At 34.5% G+C, this 20104-nt stretch overlaps 1 protein-coding gene across 2 annotated transcripts in view; it reads right to left on the bottom strand.

Annotated features, from left to right (window-relative positions):
• PTPRC (protein tyrosine phosphatase, receptor type, C) overlaps positions 1 to 20104 on the bottom strand; it is a 121413-nt gene that overhangs the window by 32675 nt on the left and 68634 nt on the right. For both annotated transcript variants that reach the window (XM_011931695.1, XM_011931696.1), the window contains 7 exons: positions 18502 to 18735; positions 16903 to 17031; positions 16372 to 16509; positions 13093 to 13212; positions 9293 to 9451; positions 6706 to 6914; positions 2294 to 2354 (listed from right to left, as the gene is read on the bottom strand). In XM_011931695.1, coding sequence (XP_011787085.1) covers positions 2294 to 2354; positions 6706 to 6914; positions 9293 to 9451; positions 13093 to 13212; positions 16372 to 16509; positions 16903 to 17031; positions 18502 to 18735 — 1050 coding nt within the window. The remainder of the gene's footprint in view (positions 1 to 2293; positions 2355 to 6705; positions 6915 to 9292; positions 9452 to 13092; positions 13213 to 16371; positions 16510 to 16902; positions 17032 to 18501; positions 18736 to 20104) is intronic.

Below are 20104 nucleotides of genomic sequence, written 5' to 3'. Positions count from 1 at the left end.
TAGAAAGTAAAATTGGATTCAAGAAAATAAGACAGAAATAATTTTTAAATTCTAAAACTTTTAGCTTAGAATTTTATACCTACTCGATACACTGAACAAGTGCTAGAGTAGAATAAAGATATTTTTATGTATGGAAGAATTGGAATACTTTTTTCTTATACTAGAGTATATATGTTAGTGAAATCAGAAGGAAAAAAAAATGTGTGACACAGCAAATCTAAACCAGAAAACTGATGGAGGAATATTTTAAGATGGCATGTGAGAGTCCAGATCAGAAGAAGGAGAAAGGGTCCCCAGGAGTTCAATTGACAATGACATCAAAATACGGGTGGTGGAATGTTACGCTGGGGAAACCCAACAACACATGTCTAGTAGTTGTACCCTAGCGATTCACAACCCAAGTCCTTTCCTGGAATAGATATCACTATTTTAAAAGTAACTATATTATTTATCTCTTAGGGTAATGATATTGTGAGCGGAGAGTGAATACAATGTTGTCTCCTTTGTGGAAAAAGGATGTGGGCTAATTTTTTGGCTCTATTGACCTGGAAATCTGATAAAAGTGGAATATTAGCTGGTTACCAGACAACATTGCTAATGGCAAAATGACCCTTGATTGCTAAACTACACCTGAACAGGGAGTGCTATATATAAACTCTATTGTCCTCATGGGAAGTACTAGCTTTGTGTTTCCCTGAGTGCAGTGCTGGCTCATAACTGAGCACACCCTCCCCCGTCGGCATGTCTGGAAGCTATGCCCATGGAAATAGTGTAAGAAATACGATTCCTTTAGGAATGCAGCTCCTACACCTACACATGTGGTCTCATTCTCTCATATCTCAGTTGTCTTTAAGAGTATCATAAGAAAAGTAGCTGGATTACTGTGTGCACTGCTGCAAGGATTCCTGCTGCAAGGATTCCTACTGCCAGGCTCCCTTGCTAGCATGCTGTGCTTTCTGTTCTGTCTTTCCAAGTGAAATAGTTTCAGATCTGGCCTATTAAGATGTAAGTGTAAGATGTTCAGCTGAGTCTATGACTGCTATAAATTATTTACAATTTAATAGGAAAGATTCCATGAAGTCATTTTTATTATAAAGATATTATAAAAGAAAAAGGTAATGTGGAAATAAAATCAAAGCTATCTTGCTGGATTTTTTTTGACATTTAACACAAAGAGGTTTTGTTTCATAAATCAGAGCAGAAAGAACTAAAACTTTACAGAGGGCTTAGTAAAGCAGTTTGGAAAATAAGCTGTTTTTATATTTTCTCTTTTGACTTTGCATTCATATCAGTGACTGTGCACATGCATATGTATGTAAGAGAGGAAGACCTAGAAGTGGCAAAGATAGAAAGACCTAGAAGTTGCTGACAACAAAGTACATACAGTTTAAATAATCCTATTTACAATGTTAACCGGTAGAAAAAGCCCAAAATAGCATACTAGGTCTCCTTCCTCTATAGGCTCAGATCAATTGGTAATGTTAGTAACTCTAGAAAGAGCAGTATACAATATTGCTTTTATATATATATATGTATATATGTGTATATGTGTATATATGTATATGTGTGTATATATGTATATGTATGTATATATGTGTACATATGTGTGTGTGTATATATGTGTGTGTGTGTGTGTGTGTGTATATATTTATAAATATGAAGGAAACCATAAGGAGACCCAAAAGTAGAAATGGTTAAAAGTGGTTGCCTGGCAAACAGAATCGTGGTTGGGGAATGTAACATGCAGCTGTTATTTTCATTATTATAATGAAATTTAATCATAAGTAATTTTTTCATGTACATCTTTACTTTGATTAAAATATTTTAAATATCAATGATAAACATTTACATAACTATATTGTTATTAGGGAGTGCTTATCATAGCTTCCATTAGGTAAATCAAGACAGACTTATATCAAAGGCCCACTTCTGCTAAGCATATGCTTAAGAGACAATAAAATAAACAGATAATCTAAAATAGTATGCAAAAAATGTTACTAACATAACGATATTTCATAAACATAATCATAATTTAATAGTTTGGGTATATAAATCCTCATGAATTCAACAATCCTTTAATAATTGAATCTCCTAACTTGAATTTAAGATATTGTATTTTAATATATTTAACCTATATATATATGGTTTTGACAATTAAAAATATCATATTTATGGTAAAGACATAATTTAAGCATTTAAAAATCAAATGTGATTATAAGTGTAAAATAACATAGCTTTATAAGCATTTATATATATCTTAATATATATAATAAATAGCCCAGTGATAACTTACAAGATGTTGGTTCATCTACAATAACTGCTTCTCCAGAATAGTCTCCATTGTGATAATAGGCCTGAATTTCAGTAACAAAAAATAAAATAATTAGTTTTCTAATTATTTCTACATTATATCACAATGTAAAACATATATATTATTTTTCATACTATGCTGTGTATTTACATTAAAAGTATGCTGATTTACTTTAAAGTTAAACTTCAAGGTTATGTCGGTATGTTGTCAAATGTATTTGAAAGACAGAAAGATATCTTATCTCACTTAGCAATAATAATATTAATAGTTATTAAACAATTATTAAATTGTTATTTAAAAAATGAAACTGGATGAAGAAATAAAATCCAATACATCAAAATGTTCATAATTAAAAGTTAAAATTCCCTATTAATAGGCTAATATTTCATTTAAAAAGGAAATTCAACCATATGCTGTTTACTAGAATTATGCATAAAATGCACATACTTTTTAAATTGTCCTTAAAAAGTTTACTATATAGGCATAAGGATCATAAACACCTGTGTCTCATAAAAAGTAATGCAAATAAAGTGAAAACAATTTACATATACAGGGAAACTGAAAGGAGCCAAAGAGAAGTAAAATCTTTGACCAAAAAAATTTAAGTAAAATATATTTGAATAATCTCATTCAAAGAGAATAATATATATAATAAATGTGACAAATGTATATCTAAGCTTTTATCCTATGGAGAACATAAAATTTACCCAATATTCACAGAATATTCATAAATATTATACACTGAGCTGTAAAAATTATTCTACAAATCCAAAAAAGCAGAAATTGTAAAAGCCAATTAACTTTTATAAATTAATAATTAATAGCAAGAAGAAATTAAAGCACCAGAAATGTAGAAAATCTCTCTTAAATAATGGATATATTAAAAACTCTTCCAAGTTATAACTACAGGCTAATTAGAAATCATCAATAATCAAAATGTTTTACTTTAAGAATCATTGATTACATTTCATGTGAAGGCCTTCAGAAATTAGTGATAAACAATATAGACATGGGATAGAGTCAATCAAAGTACAATCCATAGCCTTTTTTCTTCTTTTAGCTTATAAAAATGAAAAAAAGAAACTGCAAGGATGAAAACAGTTTTAATCTGAAAGTCACCTGAAGAACATCAAAATAAATCTATGGAAAAGAAAAGTAATAATAATAAATCGACTTCATTAATTTATTATCCAGAGATCACAATGGTGAAAAAACTGAAATGACTGCTCTCTCATGAAGGTGTAAACACAAAGCATGATAGCGGAGACAGAAATAAGCATAAAAAGAAGATATGGTAAGTATAATGAAGAAAACAAAAGACAGTCTTTTGAAGAGTGGGGGAAGAGAATTCGAAACTAAGTAATTATCTCCTCGTTTGAATGTTAAGGTTCTATTTTAATATGATGTAAACCTATATTTTTCCAGAATAACTTATATGATTTGAAGAGTGGGAGAGGCATATTCTAGGAAGTGGGAAGAGCGTGGAGTGAGGTGGCTAAAGAGAGTAACACCTAGGTGCCTCTTAGAAACTACAGAGAAACCAGTGCACCTGGAGCTTAATGGACACTGGGGAAGCAGTGGGAAATGAAGTATAATATGTGATGAGGTGACAATAACAAAATATTTATTTTACATTGACTATTCTTTGAAAAAAGTATATATGGCACATTCACTCAAAAAGATTAAAATATCTGAAAAGACTAATCCTATTGAAAGAAAATGTAAATGAGTCTTAAATAATTTCTCTGCATGAAAGGAATGAAAACAAATTTTTCAGGAACAAATCACTCCTATACTATTTAAAGTTATATAATATAGGCTTGGCACAGTGGCTCATGCCTGTAATCCCAGCACTTTGGGAGGTAAGGTGGGCAGATCACTTGAGATCAGGAGTTCCAGGTCAGCCTGGCCAACATGGTGAACCCCCATCTCTACTAAAAATACAAAAATTAGCCGAGTATGGTGGCACATGCCTGTAATCCCAGCTACTTGGGAGGCTGAGGCAGGAGAATCGCTTGAACCTGGGAGACGGAGGTTGCAGTGAGCTGAGATCAAGCCACTACACACCAGCCTGGCTGACAAAGCGAGACTCTGTCTCAAAAAAATAAAAATAAAAATTTTAAAAAAGTTATATGATATAGAAAAACAGGAACATATAAGCAATGTGTTTATCAGATCAGTGTAACCTTTATACCAAATTTAATAAGAATGATGTCATCCAACGCCTATGTCAACAACATCTCTACTCACTGAATCATCTCCTTTTGAATATCTACTAATAAAGACAATAAAATAATAGACTGTTGATTTCAATAATACTCTGAGAGAGTAGCACACAATGACAGAGCAGGGGTTTTTCTCTTAGAATGTGACAATGGTTTTGCATCATATAAACAAATCACACCAAGCCATCACAACTATGCCATCATCTATCATAATGCCATAAAAATTGATAAAATCTAACCTACATTTCCAGTTCAAAAGCAAAACCAAAAAGTTTATAAATATAAAAACACTTCTTTAAGTGATAAAGAATATGGGCCGGGCACGGTGGCTCACGCCTGTAATCCCAACAATTTGGGAGGCCAAGGCAGGCGGATTACTTGAGGTCAGGAGTTCCAGACCAGCCAGGTCAACATGGTGAAACTCCATCTCTACTAAAAATACAAAAATTTGCCAGGTGTGGTGGCAGGTGCCTGTAATCCCAGCTACTGGGGAAGCTAGGCAGGAGAATCACTTGAACCTGGGAGGCAGAGGTTGCAGTGAACTGGGATTGCGCCACCACACTCCCGCCTGGGCAACAGAGCAAGACTCCATCTCAAAACAAAAAACAACAACAAAACAAAACAAAAAAAGAATATGGAGTCGTTTGTCAACATCATATTAAAAAGTTAACTATGGAAATTTCTATTTAACAGGAATAAAAGTGACAGATACATTTGTTTAAAAATAAAAAGGGGAATTACGTAAGACTTAAAGTGCTGTGAAGAAAATCAAAAGGCAAATTATAAACCGATAACAACATTTATTATGCATGTGACAAAGAGTTTACTATCATTAATATTCAAGGCAGTCCTCCAGAGAAAACTGGATAAAAGAGGCAAAGAATAACGCAAAGAACAATAAGTAAAGAAACTTCATTAAAATAAAGTTTTTTACCATATTTCAACCTCCAAATATATTTAAAAATAAAAAGGGGAATTACGTAAGACTTAAAGTGCTGTGAAGAAAATCAAAAGGCAAATTATAAACCGATAACAACATTTATTATGCATGTGACAAAGAGTTTACTATCATTAATATTCAAGGCAGTCCTCCAGAGAAAACTGGATAAAAGAGGTAAAGAATAACGCAAAGAACAATAAGTAAAGAAACTTCATTAAAATAAAGTTTTTTACCATATTTCAACCTCCAAATATATTTCATACTATATTTCAACCTCCAAATAAAGAAAAAGAAAGGCATGTTCAGTGTTGGTGAGCCTCTCAAGAAGCAGTCATTTCATGCACTGGTACACAAGGGCAATTTGGTAAATTTTATAGAAAAAAAAGTTACATGTCCAAAAAAACTCAAAATACGTATACATTCCTTTTAATTCAATAAATGTATTATTAGGGATTTATGAAACAAATTATTAAAGACATATTCAAAAATTGTGCTTTACCAATAAGTGTGTTATCTGAATGTTGTTTATATTAGAGACCAACATAGTTATAGTTAATAGAATATGATGAAGCCATACATAGAATATTATACAGTCATTAAAAACTACATAGTGGTTAAATATTTAACATAGAAAGGTGTGCATGATATAGTGATGTATTAAAAATACAGCTTACCAAACTGTATTCAGAATGTTGATAATACATGTGTTAAATGCATACAAATGTGTATATTGTGAAAATATATGTACAAAATATGATCAGTAGACAGTGAGATAATGAGTATTTTAAATTCTGTAAGCTCACTAGCATTTTCTAGGATTTATTTCAAATATTTTCTAATCTCAAGGTACCTGTGAAATTTTGCAAGTGAAAAATTCCACATTAATAAAGACAGAAAGCCAAAGTAAAGATAAGGTAGATTTGGTAAAGTAATAATCTGTTGTGCATAAAGTGTTGCGCTTCTTAACATAGAAGCAATAATTTAACTATAATTAAGTCGTACTGAAGTTCTAAAATATTCCAATGAAACAATTTGCTTTATACCACTGACTTTAGTTATAGGAATAAAAATTTTAGAGTCAAATAGTTGAGACTTTTTAAGTATGATTCCATTACACATCAGAGCTTCTCAATCTCATGTGAACAGCGGTCTTAAAGTTATTTAAGTACTATGAATCAATCATTGTCATGTATGTTGGTACTATAGTAATGTAGAGAGAATACTTTTACCTTAAAACGGTAGTATGTTGAATATTGAAGATTGTTTACAGGGAAATCGCACTTAGATTGTGACACATTTCTAACTAGAGTATTTCCAGCTTCGACTTCCAGATGGTAACGTCCATTGGGGCCATTAATGTCCTCGGGAGCCTCACACTTGACGCGCATACTATTATCTGATGTCGTGTAGACAATCATCTTCTGGACCGGGCTTGGAGCTATCAAAATGAAGAAAGATTTGTTATTAATAATTTAATAGATGCATATGTAAATTACTTGACAATACTTGGATACATTATAAAGTATTTTAAGTGTTAGCTTGGGGGTTATAAATGAGGAAGTTATGATAGTACATAAATTAAAAAGCAATATCAAAACCCTGAAAAATAAATCACTTATTTATTCGGTATTAGCATATAGGTTGTACATGAAGCCATGAGAGTTATTGCAATCCCTGAAGGAGAGTGTGTAGAATTAGAGAATAGAGAAAAAGGAAGGGGAGTGGGGAAGAGAGGGAGTTTTGTGAGAGGAGAGGAAAAATGTTGTTGATTGGGAAACCTCCAAGGCCTGTTATACAATCCAGATACTCCTTTCCTGCAGTGTTAATGTTATCCTGGTAAACACCTAGATGGGTTCTTCAGGAATAGAAACAAATTGTCTGCATTTTCTGTGATATAGAAACTCAAGAAAACAACAAATGCATAGAGCTCCAGGACCTGAACTTTCAAATCAAAACCTAAATGAGCTTAAAAGTGTTTTACATTCAGCCCCAAATAGCACAACATTTCTTTACAAATATAGGGCTCGTTAGGGTCTCTGGAGCTATAGATGCTGCCTTAAAACAGGGCATTTCTTCTTCCCTGTCCTCGATGGAGGTTAGCAGATCTAGCTTCAGCCCTAGAAACTATGGAGAGATTATACTAGTGGCAAGAGCCAAACGCCATTGAAAGGAAATCTTAAATGGATAATGTGACATAAAATAAAATAGTAAGTAGTTGAGGGTAACGAAGAGAAGAAAATGCTAATAAAATATTACATTTTATGAAATGTTTTATCAGGTGAACAGAGGTCAGTAGGCTAATGCTTTAGGAGACACTGCTAGGTTTCTGATTACAATTAATATTTCCAGATAGTAAAGTCAACAGCAAACAGTGAATGTTTTAATCTAAGTTGCTTAAGTACTTAACTGCTTGAAATTTTACAAACTGATGCCAGTGAAGATGCTTTTATGCTTTGTTCTTAAAATTCTATGACTACATCTGAAGAAGAGACAGAATCCAGGATAACAGTTTTTTAATTTTTTGATTTTACAAGTTTATAAGCCCTAGATGTTAACAAATGTGCCAGGTAAATGTTTTTGCTAGAATAAAGATAGAAATCTTGCTGGCTAGAAAGTTCATACTGTGTCCGGAATTGGTGGTTTCTTGGTCTGGCTGACTTCAAGAATGAAGCTGCGGACCCTCACGGTATTACAGTTCTTAAAGATGGTGTGTCTGGAGTTTGTTCCTTCTGATGTTCGGAGTGTTCTGAGTTTCTTCCTTCTGGTGGGTTCGTACTGGCCTCAGCAGTGAAGTTGCAGATCTTCCCAGTAAGTGTTACAGCTCATAAAGATGGTACGGACCCACAGAGTGAGCCGCAGCAAGATTTATTGCAAAGAGCCAAATAACAAAGCTTCCACAGTGTGGAAAGCGACCAGAGCAGGTTGCCGCTGGCTGGCTCAGGCAGCCTGCTTTTATTCCCTTATCTGTCACCACCCACATCATGCTGATTGGTCCATGTTAAGGAGAGCTTATTGGTCTATTTTACAAACCTTGAGCTAGACATAGGGTGCTGATTGGTGTATTTACAATCCCTTAGCTAGACACAAAGGTTTTCCAAGTTGCACCAGACCCAGGAGTCCAGCTGGCTTCGCCCAGTGGATCCCACACCAGGGCAGCAGGGAGAGCTGCCCGCCAGTCCCACGCAGTGTGCCAGCACTCCTCAGCTCTTGGGCGGTAGATGGGACCCAGCACCACGGCACAGGGAGCAGTGCTTGTGGCTGGTAGGGGAGGCTCAGGCAGTGCAGGAGCCCACGGCGGTAGGGGGAGGCTAGGGCATGGTAGGCTGCGGGTCCCTAGCCCTGCCCCACGGGGACGGCTGAGGCCCTGCCATAATTGGAGCACGTGAATGCAGGGCAGCAGTGCTGGGGAACCCGGTGCAACCTCCACAGCTGCTGGTCCGGGTGCTAAACGCCTCACTGCCCTGGGCTAGCCATGCCAGCTGGCTGCTCCAAGTGTGGGGCCGTGGAGCCCGTGCCCACCCAAAACTCATGCTGGTCTGTGAGCCGCTGGCCTGTGAGCGCCTTGCACAGCCCCCGTTCCCACAGGCACCTCTCCTTCCACACCTCCCCGCAAACAGAGGGAGCTGGCTCTGGCCTCGGCCAGCCCAGAGAGGGGCTCCCACAGCGCTGTGGTGGGCTGAACGACTCCTGAAGCACTGCCAGAGTGGATGCTGAGGCAGAGGATGCGCCGAGAGGGAGGGCTGCTAGCACGTTGTCACCTCTCAATACCTTGCTTTTTACCATTTATGGAAAGAAGCATTAAAGCATATAACTTACGTGCACTTTTAGTTGTTAAATAACATGTTGCAGCAGTTCCATTACGTTGCACTTTTGCAATGATGTAGGCATGTAATGATAAATCATATTTTGTATAAGGTTTCAAATTTTGCAAATCATATGTTGTCAGGTGTTTATCCAGATTGAGGCATTTTTTTGCTGAGGAAAAACGTGAAAAAATTTAGAAAGTCATTAAAAGTCAGTACTACCACATATCTAATTTGGTCTCTACATCATATTGTTCCAAGTGGACTTCAAACTATTGAGTGATTGAAAAATAAGTACATCCTTGATACTCAAAAGTACCTATAATTATCAGCCAGTGTATTAAACAAATTCAATTATCATTGGTAAAATTAAATATTGAAAAATTATGATATTATATCATTAATTTGGTACATAAAATATTTAATGAGTTCAGACTCATTTGCAAAGATGATCTCTTTTTTTTCTGAGAAAACACAGCCCCCAGAGTATACTATAAGTCTTGAGTTGCATGTTTCAGAGTGATTCTTTCTTGGAAAACCTTTTCTGATATGTAATCTCCAAACTTTGAACATCGATCAGTATTAGCTACTGTTTTGAATGTTACATGCAGAATCCATTTGATTATCAGTCATTAGGTTGATTCTATCATAGTAATTTGAACACTAGAGTAATTAATGGGAGCTGTGAGAATGAGGGAGTTTCATGCTGGAAGTGGAATTCAGTTGTTCACTGAAAGGTGAGTGGAACTGAGTACATGTAAGGGAGAAAAGAAAACCTTACAAACGAAAGAAGGAATGTTTCTGAGTTTAGGGACAAACCTGATCAGGACAACAGCTCTGGCTGGGGAGGCATATGAGAAGTAGGACAGTGTCTAAGTGTGTTTTCACACTCAGGCAGAAGTCTTAGCACTTGTTAAGTAAAAAAATCACCAGCTGCTACTATTTTTGAGTAGCCAAGTGACATCAGGAAAGAGGATGATTAGAGTGGCAACATGTTTCTGGATAGCAGTTACAGTGATAATAATATAATATCAATAATGATCTTAAAAAACAATAACTCACTGTATGTGCCAAGCACTGCTTCAAGGGGTATACATGAAATAATTAATTTAACCATCACTGCAACTATTAACTGGTACTCAGTATCATTTGATTTTACAGATGACAAAACTGAGCCACAGAGAGATTAAGCAATTTGTTCTGTTTTTTTCTTAAAAAAATAAAAGGCATTACACAAAATAATTTCCAGCAACATCATGGTGGTCTTGAAAGGTGCCTATTGCTTTCAATAACTTGAAAAATAATCCTTTAAATCCAATAAAGCACAAAAGGTCTCTTCCCCAATTCTCCAATTACCAAGAAGCTTCACTGTCACTTGCCGTCATTAAGTTAATGAGATAAAACTGCAGTTCTCCAAAATATTTGATGCTAAAAATGTGAGGAAAAACAAACACACTTGGGAGGCCGAGGCGGGCGGATCATGAGGTTAGGAGATCAAGATCATCCTGGCTAACACACTGAAACCCCGTCTCTACTAAAAATACAAAAAAATTAGCCGGGCATAGGGGCGGGCGCCTGTAGTCCCAGCTACTCCGTAAGCTGAGGCAAGAGAATAGCGAGAACCCGGGAGGCGGGAGCTTGCAGTGAGCCGAGAGGCGCCACTGTACTCCAGCCTGGGCAACAGCAAGACTCCGTCTCAAACAAACAAACAAACAAACACAGGAGCAGAAAGAAAACAGATCAAGCTACTAAACTTGAACATCTATCACATTTTCTGTTAACCTCAGTTTCATCATATGAACTATGAAGATATGTGTGCACATCTCCACTGAGTTATTAAAATAGTTGATAAAAATCTTTAAATAATACGTAATAAAAAATACCTGCTAAATGAAGAAAACTAAATTAATGTCAATTGCATTTTTTTCTCCTCTTTTAGAGACACTGAAAAAATTAAATTGTGAAGTAATGAAGTGAAATTTAATATCTGATTAAAAAGTAATACAAACTGCAAATTTCATAGACTTTCTTCCTGTGGATTTTTAATAGTACTTTTATTTAAAATGGTGAGAAAAGTTAAATTGCCTTAACAATACTATAATCCTATCAACTCTCTTTGCCTTAGGTAACATGGGAGAGGAGAGAAGTGTATGCTTGAGATGAAGAAGAAAACAAAAGCAGAGCAGGCTGTTTAGAGTAGAGCTGGCTCCAAAGAGCCCTATATGCAGTGTCAGGGCATGGTTGAAAGCTGCATTCAGTCACCAGTCGTTGGCTGTGGAGAAAAGAAAACACACAGCCTGATATCATCTAGCTTCCCCTTCTCAGCTAGATGAGTTTAAGTGTTCTATGTGGACAGCTATTAAATTTGAGTAACACTATTTAGTTGCCCAATAAGAAGGACCCATGCTAGTTGCCAGCAAACAAAGCAAAATTCACAGACTGCTACTAACTCATTACATCCTTTTTACCCTAATTATGCAAATACAGTGGAAATACAGTTAAAAAAAAAACTGTGTAAAATATAAAAGAGCCATAAATGCATAAAATGTCTACCATATACTCTGACATTGACAATACTCTCTATTAGAGAGAGTGTAGACATTGAAGAACGCAGCAAGGGAGAGTGAATAGAAGATTCAGAGAAGAGAAAAAAGAAACGAACAATGTGTTCTCATAGAAGCTACATAAAGTGTTTGCAAAAGAGGTGTCCAATGAGGCAGACAGTACCTCTGCTGTTTTATCTTCCTGGAATTTCCATTTTTTCTTCCCGTAGACTTAACTTTTAAATTTACCATAACCTCAAATATATCATATATATTTCTTTTCCTTGGCCTTTGAATGTTAATTTGAAAACTACATGCTTATCTAACTTTGCTTTAGTAGTCTGATTATTAAGACCTAAAGACACTAGCAAAAAAAAAAAAGCCATTAAAATATAAAATCATATAATGAAGAAAAATAGTCTTTAACTTTTCAAGTTTTGAAATTTATGTATGGTTCCTTCCCCACAGCACAGAGTGACAGAATTCTGTAAGAGGTTCACTTCACTCCTATTTTAACCTATGGATAAAAGAATAGAGAAAGGGCTATCCCAGGCATTAAGGATGCTCTGAGATACTCCACTGATGTTATTTTCTACAAACATTTTAGATCCTTTAAATTGTCCAGAAGATATTTGTTCTCTTAAATAGCATATCATTTGAACATTTCATGAGTGAACTAGTCATAGCACATTTCTTTCTTGGTTTTTATTTATTTATTTATTTATTTATTTATTTATTTATTTATTTAATGCATTACTTCTGCAGAAGTCTAATTCTAAACTTAGAACTATGCTCCCAAGATTATACCAAACTGGCCTCAGTGGTTACATGGTCCCATGTTCATTTTTATTCACCCAACATTTTGTCTGTATTATCAGCTGAAACAAGTTTTAAAAGGGGTTTGCTTGCTTGTTGGTTTGTTTAGGAGTCTGAATGATGAGTTCAAAGTGGTTAAAATCACTTACAAAATACTTGCAAGACAGAAATGAGTATTGTCATCCAGAGATTTTCTGTCTCTAGGCTTTGCAGCACAAAGATTTAAACTAAGATCAAGAAAGACAAGCAAATATTTAGAATGTTCTGGATTTTAGTCATTTCTGAGGCTGGAAAGCTTTGAATGAGTGGAAGCAATTCTAAGATCAGGGTGTATACCATGCCTATCCAGTCTCTAAGCAGAGAGCTTCGTGGCTCACTGGTTCGATCAAAATTTCTAGTACTTTCAAATTCTTGATTTCTCTTTTCTGATGAAATTAAATTCTACACAGATTACCTGTCTTGTTTACATAACAGAGGGTAAAACTATGAAATGGTCTTTGAGGGGGATTCCAGGTAATTACTCCTTGATGTGCAGCTTCACTTGTACAAACAACATTCTGAGGCTGTCCTGGAACTGTTAAAAGAATAAGAATGTTAAGTAATATGAAAAATAAGACATAGGTAAAGCATTCTTCATATTATAAGCATGCATTATTGATAACCATGTTTTGACAAATGATGAATTAAAAATAAAATTTAAAGAAATGCATCTGGGCTTATTTAATTTGTTTTAGAGTAAATTCCTTTAACAAAGTAAATGTCACACCAGATTGGCATTGTGAAACCTAAGCATTCCACTGACTTGAAGATATCTGAGAACCCCCTCTTCTTTTCATACACATTATTCATATATATTATTACCCAGATACTGCATACAAATCCTGAGATTTGTAGGTTTTGCTGTGCTGAAAACCTGGCATTCACAGCACTAATAAATGTAGCAGTCATTGAGTAGCACTTGTCATTGCTTTCAGTAACTAGTCATTTGAAACTGAGAAAAACTGATAAATGTTTAAATAAAGTGTATGAAGTAAAATTGACCTTAAAATGTACCCATTTGAGATATAGTTTAATGAGTTGTAACAAATGTATACATCCACATAACCAACACCACAATCAAGATGAAGAAAATTTCTGTGATCCCAAAATGTCCTTCTGTGGCACTTCCCAGTCAACTCAATTCCTTTGGCCAGACTCACATAGCGTCTAATCAACTTTCTGTTACTACAGGTTAAATTTGTCTTTTTATCCATTGCATGTAAATAAAATTAAACAGTAAGTACTTTTTCACACCTAACATATTGCACTCAATGTAACATTCTGAAGATTCATTCACTTAGTTGCATGTGTCATAGTTACATTTTAAAAATCTATCAGTAGTTATTGTAAAGATATACCACGTTTTACCTATGATTCAGCAGTTAATACACATTTGGGTTGTTTCCAGGTTTTGGCTACTATGAATGAATCTGCTTTGTCATGTTTCCTCTTTGGTAAATACCTGTAGTGAAATTCCTGGGTCATGGCTGCACATCCTAACCAATAGTTACTAGTATCCGTCTTTTTAAGTTTAGCCATTTGAATGCATGTGTAGTATTATCATCTCAGTATTGTTTTAATTTGCATTTCTCAGATAACTAATGATGTTGAGCATCATTTAATGTGTTTATTCACCACTAGTATATCCTCTTTTGTGAAGTATATATTAAAAATGTCCATTTTCAATTGAGCTATTTTATTCCTATTTTGCAGCTGAAAGAGTTCTCTATATATTCTAGAAAAACTTCTGTTGTTGAAAAAATTAATTTTGATTTTTTACAATGTATTGCTTTTTTATTTCCTTAATGGCGTCATCCAAAGAGCAGGAATGTTAAATTTTGATGAACTCCAATTCATCAAAATTTTGATGTTTCTTGCTTTTGTGCCCTAAGAAATCTTTGCTGAAGGCACACATTTTCTCCTATGTCTTTTGATTGGAATTTTTATAATTATCGCTTTAGTATTTAGGTCTGGGATCCATTTTGAATTAATTTTTGTGTTTGTTGAGAGGTGAGAGCTGATGTTCATTTTCTTTCTACAGAGATACCAGTATCATTAGTTGAAAAGACTATTTTTCCCCCATTGAAAACATTTTGTGCTTTTTTCAAATACAAAACATAGTTTTCTGGGATTTCTATTTTGTTATATTGATTTACAAATAATGTAATAATTCTGGTACTTAAAAAATATATTAAAATTTTCTAGTTATGCTGAGGATATAGTTTTTACATAGTTTTATTTGCTCTTCTTGTAGCCATATATTATTTTGGAGGATTTTGAGGAGACATGGATTTAGGCAGACTCTTTAGTGTTCAACTATCCTTTTTATATAAAACTTAGAATCATGGGCTGGGCATGGTGGCTCACGCCTGTAATTCCAGCATTTTGGGAGGCTGAGGTGGGCAGATCACAAGGTCAGGAGATCTAGACCATCTTGGTTAACATGGTGAAACCTCGTCTCTACTAAAAATATAGAAAATTAGCTGGGCATGGTGGCACGCGCCTGTAGTCCCAGCTACTTGGGAGGCCAAGGCAGGAGAGTTGCTTGAACCCAGGAGTCACAGGTTGCAGTGAGCCGAGATCGCCCACTGAACTCCAGCCTGGGCAACAGAGCGAGACTCCATCTCAAAATCAAATCAAATCAAAACAAAACAAAATTTAGAATCACATTAATAAGTTGTGTCAAAAATTTCTCAATATTATCATTAATAAACAAGCTCAGTAATGTGACAGATTGCAAGATCAATACAGAAAAATCAATTGTATTTTTGTACATTAGTAACAAATCTGAAAATGTGATTAAGAAAACAACAGTATTATAACCAGAAATAAACTTAAACTAGAAATAAATTGAACAAAAGAATTATAAGACTAATGTGCTGAAAACTACAAAGCTACAAAACATTTTTAAAATAAATTAAAGAAGACCAAGATTAATGGAAAGACACCTTGTGTTCATGAACTGGAAGACTAACATGGTTAAGCTGGCAATATTTCCCAAACTGATCTACAGATTCAAGGCAATCCCTGAAAGAATCCCAGATGGCTTCTTTATAAAAATTGAAAAGTTGATCCTTAAAGTCATACAGAATTCCAAGTTCCCTTAGATATTCTAAACAATCTTGAGGAAAAGCAAGAATTTGGGGGAACTTACAGTTTCCAATTTCAAAATTTACTACAAAGCAGCAGTAATTGACAGTGTAAGCATGACATATACATCAATAAAATAAAACTGAAAGTTCAGCAATAAACCCATCATTATGGTCAACTAATTTTTGATAAGAATGGCAAGACTATTCAATGGGGGAAGATAATAATGTTTTCAGCAAATGGTGCTAGAAAAATTAGATGGCCATAAGCAACAAAATGAAATTAGACTCTTACCTCACACCATACACAAATATTAACTCAAAGTGGGTAACAGAGCTAAATTTAAGAGCTAAAGCTATAAAATTTTTAGAACAAAACATATGGATAAATCTGCATGACTTGGCAATGGACTTTTATATATGACACCAAAAGCATAAGCAAAAGATGTAAAAATAGATAAATTGAGCTTCATCGAAATAAAAAGCATATGTTTAAAAAGTATCAAAAACAGTAAAAAGACAACTCATTTCCTATGATTCTCAAAGAATTATAAGAACATGAAAAGGAAAGCAATTTTATATATAAATGTAAGTAACATACTCACTCCCAAAATCTGTTTTTATAATTTTAGTTATATTAGTATACTTGTTCTTATTATAGACTATTTCTGAGTCACACTTATACTCATATTCAGGTTCAAGGTTTTTTAAATAAATGTCTTCCTTATCAGATGTTTTATCACCTGAAATAAAGAAATATTTCAAATGAGTATATCGATGCGATATTTCACACACACATTTATTTTCTAATTTCACATTTATAATTCTCTATTTAATATTTATAATAATTGCCAAGAAAATTATTGTAAATTAATTGACTTTTAATTTTTAGATATTTATTTTTCATGAGAAGTATTAATTTATTTTGTGAATTTGTTTAAATGGTATAGATAATTTAATTATTTGACTCTAAATATACCACAGACCAAGAAAAAGACAAGAAAGAAAAAAGAGAAATAGAGGGAGAACAAGAGAGGCAGAGAAGAAGAGAGAAAGGACAGAGAGTAAAATTAAATAATATCTAGAGCAACATTGTACCACAAAAAAAAAATCTCTGGTCAACGTTATATTCTTACCACATTGAAATCTGTAGGTAATTTTATTTTTATTACAAGTAAAGCTTTTAATAATTTCCCATTTTAAATGAATAGTGGTATTTGCTTCTACATCCTTTGTACAATCATCTAACCGAAACTTTTCAACCTCTGTCAAGAAGATACAGAAATAAACTTGATTAGTATTTCATAATGTGTGCCCCAAGCCCTCACTCATTCCTAAATTCTCAGTTAAAGCCACTGAAATTATGCTAATAACATAGAATTTGGTAAGTATTGAGATTGCTATGGGGAAAGTCTAATAACTCTAGGGATTTGGTGGTTTTTTTATTATTTACTTTATTATGTTTAGCACCATATATTTTGGTAGTGTTTCATTTATAAGTTACATTAAAAATGAAATGCAAGCAAACATTGATAAAATCGTAGCTTTTGCACATTTTAAAAAAACACTCACTCTGTTTTGTATTTTTGTTTATAGCTTCAATTTTTTGTTTACTCTTTATTTACTTTTTTTTTTTTTTTTTTTTTTTTAGATGGAGTCTCGCTCTGTCTCCCAGGCTGGAGTGCAGTGGCCGTCAGCTCACCGCAAGCTCCGCCTCCCGGGTTCACGCCATTCTCCTGCCTCAGCCTCCCGAGTAGCTGGGACTACAGGCGCCCGCCACCTCGCCCGGCTAGTTTTTTGTATTTTTTTTAAGTAGAGACAGGGTTTCACAGTGTTAGCCAGGATGGTCTCGATCTCCTGACCTTGTGATCCGCCCGTCTGGGCCTCCCAAAGTGCTGGGATTACAGGCTTGAGCCACCGCGCCCGGCCTTTATTTACTTTTAATTGAATGATTATTATAAAGAGTATTGGGGGTTTCCCTCTTGGGAAACGCATTTTTAAGTATTGTTATCTTCTGTGTTTAATTGGCAATTTATCTCAGTATATTTAGGGAAAATGAATAAATTAAATGGATTTTAACATATTTAAATGTTAATAAATTTATTAACAGTCTTGAATTATTAAATGATATTACTTTTTTAAAAAAAATTACACAGCTCTGGAATCCCTTTTCCAGAATGCATTTGGCTAAGAGATGCTTCCCTGGAGTCTGCCCGACGCCTGTCACCCCCTCCTCTTTCCCAGCAGTGGCTTAGCTGACAAAACCAGCTTTATCTCCCTAACATGACCATAACCTTCCTTTCTGTGAATGTATTTTAGTTCTTTCTGTACACATCAAATCCTTTATGTTTCTCCTTAATATATTTCAGATAAACTTATACTTAAAAAAGAATAAATATATGTACATATATAATTAATGACTTCAGTTAAGCAGAGGAGAATAAAGAAAGCTTGTAGACAATCACTTAGCAGGATAAATTATATTTAGTGCACATGAACATCTCCCTGTTAAAGAAGTAGAAGTGATGATTTATGAATGTAAATAGAAGGCTTATATGACTCTATCATTTTTACTTGGTTAAGAAAGCAGAAAGTTCGCCCACTCTTTTCCAAGGGACTTCCTTTTCCTCAGCCCTGTTCTCTCACCAGACCAGTTCCTGTGACCAGTGGAGAACACCACACGCGAAAGTGTACTGATTTTATAAATTTATGAAAAGAAATAAATTGATACTTACCTGGTGGCACATCTAATGTTAATTTTCTAGGAGGATCTGTACATGAATTATGAGATACGAAAACATTCATTTCTTTACATTCTGGAAGATTAAGCACCTCATTGTTTGTGCAAATATTGTGTGTGTGATTATTGTTTGTACATTCCACATTCTCATTAACATTTAGCTTTGCTGTAAATAATTTAGTTTTCTTGTTATATAAGTAATCCACAGTGATGTTTGCATATTTTTCAGCTAAAAGAAAATAGAAGATTGAGTGTTATCTTATTTTTCCAGAATAAACAAAACCACATTAATGCAAATACCAAAATATCAAATCAACTAACCAAATATCCCCAAAAACATGAAAAGGAAGAAACATATCAGGTGCCTCCATATCATTTTTCTCATAATTCTCTGTGCTTTACTGCCGTATCAACAACCCCAGCTTGTAAATTTATATTTGGATGATTACCAGATGAGTGTCTGTCTTCCTAGCTGAACTTGGAACTTCCATGAGAGCAAAGTCTAGTCTATTTTTACTATCACTGTAAATCCAGGAATATGCATAATATATATCATTAATGGAAACTCATTAGTTACTTGTTGACTTGATGCACAAATAAATGATGCATCTGAGACATTTATTCTTGTTTTATAATTTTCTTGTTTTCTAAAATGTAGTTATTAACTATTTGTTTCTTCATATATGTGGAGCATTAATTACTCAGAGACCAGAAGCCCTGATTCATTCCTTAACTTGGATAAAATTATGATTGATAATATACCTTCATAGCACCTTTTTTTTTTAGTGTCAACAATTTCTGCTGAGTGATAAAAATATCTTTACAACAAATATAAATTTATTAATTCATTGTTATTCAACAAAAATTATTAAGCCCTTGTCATGCGTAAGACATGGTCACCAACACTAGGAATTCAAAGGCAAGTTAGATATAATCAGCTTTTAGAAATGTATGCTCTAATGTGGAGGCAGACAAGAGCATGAATTGCAGGAGACATACAAACCTCTTCAATAAGATTATGCCAGAAATAATGTGGCACTAAAAAGAGAACGATCTGTTCCATTTGGAAGGTATAGGACAGGATTTCCAGAGAAAGTGACTTAGTTTGTGTTTTAAAATATGGACAGGAAATAGAAAAATAGACATGGGGTTTGGGGAATGAGGTTGGAGCAGAATTCCAATTGTAGAGGAAGAGCAGGAGTGGCCACAGAGGCAGGAAGGAACAGTATATGTTTAGAAAACTGTAAGTGGGTGACTCATGCCTATAATCCGAGCACTTTGGAAGGCTGAGGTGGGTTGATCACCTGAGGTCAGGAGTTCAAGATCAGCGTGGGCAACATGGTGAAACCCCATCTCTACTAAAAATAGAAAAATCAGCTGGGCTCGGTGGCATGTGCCTGTAGTCCCAGCTACTTGGGAGGCTGAGGCAGGAGAATCACTTGAACCCAGGAGGCAGAGGTTGCAGTGAACTGAGATTGTACCACTGCACTCCAACCTGGGCAACAGAGTGAGAAAAAAAAAAAGAAAAGAAAAGAAAAAGAAGGAAGGAAAGAAGGAAAGAAGGAAGGAAGGAAGGAAGGAAGGAAGGAAGGAAGGAA

The sequence above is a fragment of the Colobus angolensis genome, unplaced genomic scaffold (assembly GCF_000951035.1).
Source record: "Colobus angolensis palliatus isolate OR3802 unplaced genomic scaffold, Cang.pa_1.0 Scaffold91, whole genome shotgun sequence".
Lineage (NCBI taxonomy): Eukaryota > Metazoa > Chordata > Mammalia > Primates > Cercopithecidae > Colobus > Colobus angolensis.
Note: the sequence above shows the minus strand (reverse complement) of the source record. Positions and strands in the feature narration are given on the sequence as shown.